This window comes from Cryptotermes secundus, unplaced genomic scaffold, assembly GCF_002891405.2.
Source record: "Cryptotermes secundus unplaced genomic scaffold, Csec_1.0 scaffold230, whole genome shotgun sequence".
Lineage (NCBI taxonomy): Eukaryota > Metazoa > Arthropoda > Insecta > Blattodea > Kalotermitidae > Cryptotermes > Cryptotermes secundus.
The window spans coordinates 189,527-195,526 of record NW_019722429.1 but is presented as its reverse complement, the minus strand read 5'-3'; the positions used below and the strand labels follow the sequence as shown (position 1 = coordinate 195,526).

General features: G+C 37.5%; 1 protein-coding gene across 4 annotated transcripts in view; it reads right to left on the bottom strand.

The window, feature by feature from the left end:
• Positions 1–1,686: 1,686 nt before the first annotated feature.
• LOC111861326 (lysophosphatidylserine lipase ABHD12) overlaps positions 1,687–6,000 on the bottom strand; it is a 36,955-nt gene continuing 32,641 nt past the window's right edge. For all 4 annotated transcript variants that reach the window (XM_023845793.2, XM_023845792.2, XM_023845794.2 and 1 more), the window contains one exon: positions 1,687–2,670. In XM_023845793.2, coding sequence (XP_023701561.1) covers positions 2,640–2,670 — 31 coding nt within the window. In that variant the 3' untranslated portion in view covers positions 1,687–2,639. The remainder of the gene's footprint in view (positions 2,671–6,000) is intronic.

Sequence of the window (6,000 nt, the reverse complement as noted above, 5' to 3'; positions counted from 1 at the left end):
GTGACGCAACAGGATTGTTACGGTAGTAACAGCGGTTACTTCCGCTAGCGTTACTAGCAACACAGCGCCAGGCAACAAGGGTGCCTATTACGTGGCCGTATTGTCCGATCGAGGCTACATAAGGAGCAGCGAAGGCTATTCACAGTTAGTTGTACTGTGACAGTCAGCCAGTTAGTGCGTTACCAACGAGTTCTCAGTTCGCAAGTTACGAGCTACAGACGCGTGTGCGATAACCAGCGATAACCAGTTATATCTGGAGTGTGTAATTCAGGGAGACTTGTATAGCTCCCGCATTATTAGTACGTGAAGACTCTCGAAGAGAGTGTTAAGAGATTTTGTTGTAGGGTTTGTAAAGTGTGGAAACCCATAATATTGTGATAATTAAGTGTAGCCGTTATTTGAAGATTGTTAAATAAACCAATTAACCATCTCTACGGCGTCTTCAGTAACGAAACACGTTACAATATATATATGCATATCACAAAGTTCAGAGTTCAGAGTTCAAAATCCAGACATGATAATTCAAACCAAACAATTCTGAAACCCCTTAAAAAAACAAATATATATTTATTTGACTGGCCAAGTAGTGGGGGTGGGGGTGAAATTCCTTCTGTGACTTAATTTGTCAGAAGTACAAGAACCATTTGTCATCATGTCTTTCTTAAACAATATATTTTTCAACAGTTAAAGCTGCTGCTTGAATCCCTGGTCAGGCATTTGTGCAGATGGGAAAATCAGAATTTCAGGAAAAATTATGTGGCAGTTTTACCTTCAACAAACATACAAAATTTGTCCTACTTCAAGTTCCGAAACTATTCTCACAGTATTGTTCTAACTGCCCTTTGCAACGTGGGTAGGGATTTTAAGTTGACTGAAATTTGTAGAATATCACAAGATTGGCTAGCTTACAACAAATAATCAAATGATGGGGTTCATTTGACCAATCTCAAAATTTGATTTCTATTTCCTTTATCTGAAGTTTAAAACTTCAGACAGATGTATCCTAGAGAGGATATGAATCAACACTTAATTGATGCTGGACTTCGAACTCAACATTCAACACATAAAGCCATGTCATGAAAATATCAGGATAATTAAGACACTGAAAATATATACTGAATGCTTCGACAGTCAGACATCTATATCTATTTGGATAATGACAACATGATTCAAAGCAGCTTAATAAAACTTTCATAGTGACAGATTTATCACCGATTTATCACCTTTTGTTCATTATCATTATTGTAGTTTCCTCCTCATTCACTTATTCATTTCTGTCAATAAGATATGAAATAAATTTCAGACTACCAGCATCCAAAATGTACCATAAACTATCTGAATCCTAAATTAACCCAGTCTTGAACAAAAGAAGGTGAAAGGTGTGAAGAAGGTAGGTGTACGAGTACTCAGTAATTTCTGTGTCTAAAAATTTATTCCTATTGTAATCTAAAGAACTATAAACTTTTCTTCTTCATCGTTCCTTCTTTTGTGCTGTCAAAAAGAATGTAAAGGTTTTCTCCTCATATTGCTCAAAATCAATGAAGGAGGTACATGACAGTAGCACACAGCTGGTTTCAAATCCACAGACCAGCATGAAATCACTAGGACCACCTTCCCTCAGAACTACACAGTGGTGTGTGGAAGAATGTCAAAATTGTGTATTCTTTCTTCATCGTGTTGTTTTCACCCATTTCCCGCTCATATATTCAGCAACTCCGAACACTCCAGTCTTATTTCTTCCTTCCATCACTTAACATGGTTCTTCTAACCACTGTGTTTGTGCATCCCCCTTTCATATCCTTCAGCTGGTATGTGCTGAAAAGCTGTTTTGGACATCCATACCAGCTCTGTTTCCTATTCTCTACACAATGCTTTCCTTTACACTACCTATACAGCATTTAATTTTGCATTCAATTCCACCTAGTTAATCTTACACATCTTCAAAAATTAATTCTTACCTATCTCAAATACATTCAGTGTAAACAACTGGTCACATGGTTATATATGTAAAAGGATTTCACTGTCACACTTATACAACACCTGACTGAAACAGTGGATACTAAAAAATTACTGAAGCAGAGAATTAATATGAACAATGTATCATCAGTATCACCTAATATCCATCAAATGCAGCACACTGACATGAAAGTACACTTCACAGTTCCTGAAACTGAAATATTATCCACAAAATTGATCTGTACTGCAAATAAATAATGTAAAGAGTTTGATATGAGCAATAATACAACAGTTTCATTGATTAATAGGAACTACAAGCCTACTTTCTCATCCACTCTGGAAATATTAATTATAATTTATATCTTAAATACAGAAGGATACCTAACTGATTTGTTTACACAATCATACATTAGAACTGACATGAAACTTGAAATACAATTTTAAAATAAAAATGAGGTAAATTTTTAAAAATGTGGAAAATGATGAACACACTTCTGTGGTTCACTGCCTAGGGAACCACATTTAATCTATGTATGTTTCAAATTCATGCCTTCCTGGTCCACAACAATATTACAGTCTGCTGGTAACACCACTGCAAATGCTTGTTATTGTTCACGTGAAGTGCGGTATAATGTAATGCTCCATTCCTGTGACGTACATATACCAGGAATTCATTTGAAATATCAGTCCAACTTTCCCTGCATAATAAATCTTCTGTAAAAGAAATAAATACAAATCTTAGCATGGTGTGTAAGCCCTGTCAATGTACCTACATATACCATCACAACAGTCACATCCTATTGTGATGTATTTATTGCATGCGAGGATTTAATGAATGAATGAATGAATGAATGAATGAACAAACAAATGAACGAATGAATGAATGAATGCATAAGGGGTGGGCCATAATAATCCAGCCCTTGCACTGTGACCTTCAATGATCTATTGTGCTTAAGGAAGATTTAGGTCATAGTAGAGTCTTGAATGGAGAAATATTTTGGTTTAGTTTAGTGGGGCATCAGTCCACAACTAACTTGCATAATTATAATAACCATACACTAGTTATGCCATGGTTTTCCTTGAAGTAAAATGAACTGATATAATAAAATACCTTATTTCTTATATCAGTTATCTCCAATAAGATCTTACATAGTGTCTGTAACTGAACACATCAGATTTCTTCTATATGCAGCTTCAATAAACTTCATAAACCAAGTCAACTGGTTCCTTAACCTCTTAATTAACATACAAAACTAAGTGCACTACAAGAAACAAAACATTATATAATTCTTATCCTTCTACATAAATAATACAATTTGTAAGCATGAGTTTTATCATAGTCACTGATCAATTTCAGGTTACAATTGCAACGAAATGTCAAGCATTAACATCTTGAATGAACGAAAGTTACGTGGTAGGTCACAAATGAGCAAAGAGCCTTCTCTTTTAGTGTACTCTGTCTATTGTGTAAGTACTGATAATATTTTGATGTGGTATGTACAGACTAGTGTAGAGGAATAAATGATTTTAAGAGGGGTTACAAACCTAGAAGTAACTTAGTGAAAGATGAGAATGGTGATGTGCTTGCAGATTCCCACAACATTTTGAATAGGTGGAAGAACTACTTCTCTGTCACTGAATGTATATAGATCAGAGATGTCAGGCAGATAGATAGAAATACATACAACTGAGCCATCGGTACCTGATCCTAGCTCTTTTGAGGCTGAAATTGCTACTGCAAAGTTGAGAAGGTATAAATCGCTGGGTAATGATCAAATTCCGGCAGAATTGATTCAAGCAAGAGGTGAACTATTACGTTCTAAGATCCATAAGTTAATTAATTCTATTTGGAATGAGAAAAAATTGCCTGATCAGTGGAAGGAGTCTATTATTGTACCAGTTCACAAGAAGGGTGATAAAAATGAGGGATATCACTGCTACCAAATTCATAAAAAATTTTATCCAGTATTCTACTTTCAAGGTTAATTGTATATATGGACAGAAATACTGGGAATCATCAGTGTGGGTTTAGATGTAACAGATAAATTACTGATCAAATCTTTTGCATTTGTCAGATAATGGAGAAAAAATGGCAGTACAACGAGACAGTTTGTCAGCTATTTGTAGACTACAAGAAAGCCTATGATTCAGTTAGGAGGGAAGTATTGCACCAGGTTCTATCGGAAAGTTCTTGGACTAGTTCAAAAGAAATACCAGCTTAACTTACTAAATATTGGGAATGTACATAGGTAAGTCAATAATTATCCACAATGTAGCTATAAATTTTATTTCAATACAAATAGAAAACTTACATTAACATCATTTTTCAACATAGTTCCCTTGCTTTTCAACGCACTTGGTCCATCATTGCACAAGCTTCCTGATGCCCTCAGAAAAGGTTTTCGGCTGAGCAGTGAGCCATGCATGCACTGCTTCCTTCACTTCTTGGTCGAGGTGAATCGACGGCCCCTTAATGCCTCTTTGAGTGGACCAAACAAATGGTAGTCAGAAGGGGCGAGATCAAGACTATATCAAGGATGAGCCATTACATCAAACTTGAGTTTCCGGAGGGTTTCAGCAGTGTGGGCAGCAGTATGTGGACGGGCATTGTTGTGCAACAACACAACACCTTTCGACAGTAGTCCTCGGCGTTTGCTTCGAATTGTAGGCTTTAGCCTGTCAGTAAGCATCTCACTGTAATGAGCACTGTTTATTATTGTGCCCCTCTCCTGATAAAAGTTCCAGTACTGGGCCTTGTGAGTCCCAAAAAACTGTAAGCATCAGTTTTCCTGTGGATGGTTGGCTTTTGAACTTTGTTTTTGCTGGGTGATTGTGGATGTTTCCATTCCATACTCTGCCATTTACTCTCCGGCTCACAATGATGGATCCATGTTTCATCACCAGTGATGATTCTGTCTAAGAAGACGTCACATTTGTTACCATAGCAATCCAAATGTTGTTGGCAGATGCCCACGCGTTTGTTTATGCAACACTGTGAGTTGTTTAGGGACACATCTTGTACAGACTTTATGAAACCCAAGTCTGTTGTGGATGATTTTGTAGGCAGAACCATGACTAATTTGCAGACGATTTACCACTTCATCAACAGTCACTCGTCTGTCTAACAGAACCATGTCACGTGCATGCCCAATGTTGTCCTCATTTGTGGCTGTGGATGGTCGTCCGGCTCCTTCCTCATGCGTAACACTTGTGCGACCATTTTTTAATTTTTTAATCCATTCGTAGACACTCCGTTGCAGCAAAACACTGTTCCTGTATTGTGCTGAAAGTGATGGATTGCGGCCTGATACACCTTCCGACCACAAAAACCGGATCATTGAACGTTGCTCTTCTTTGGTGCAAACAGAAAGCAGAGCAGCCATGATTAACGGCAAGGCAGCGACGATGAAACTGACCTAGCAACATCAAACCTGCGCAGAAATAATGACAAGGAAACCACGCATGGCGATGCTGCCCAAAATGACAGGGCTGCCAACAGAACACAAATACAACTGCATTGCGGATAATTATTGACTTCCCCTCGTATATAGCAATTCTATTGTTATTTCCATTCTTCAAAAGCATCAGGGAAGTAATTTTCCTTAATGCTGTCGACTACCACTTGTGATTCCTTTTCAGTGTTAGACACTGTTTCAAAACATCGTCCCTTCAATTTCATTTTCAATTTGGGAAACAAAGTGAAATCAAAGTGTGCTAAGTCTGGCAAGTAGGGAGGATAGGGAACGATAACCATGTTGTTGATAGTCACAAACTCAGTGGTTCTCAGGGATGTGTGGGCGGGCACATTCTTGCAACAGAGCAATGCGGTACTTGTTCAAATTTTCTGTTAAGATCTCCTGGTAAACTCCATAATTCATCCTAACAGTGTCTGCAAGCTCATGGATTGTTTGGCGATGATCAGCCTCGATACATAATTTGGTAACATATAGTACTGGAAAGGAATATGGGAGAAAGCAGGTGGAAATTAATCCTATGGTGACATGATAACAACATAGTTACACAAGAGAACAGTGTTTTCTATTG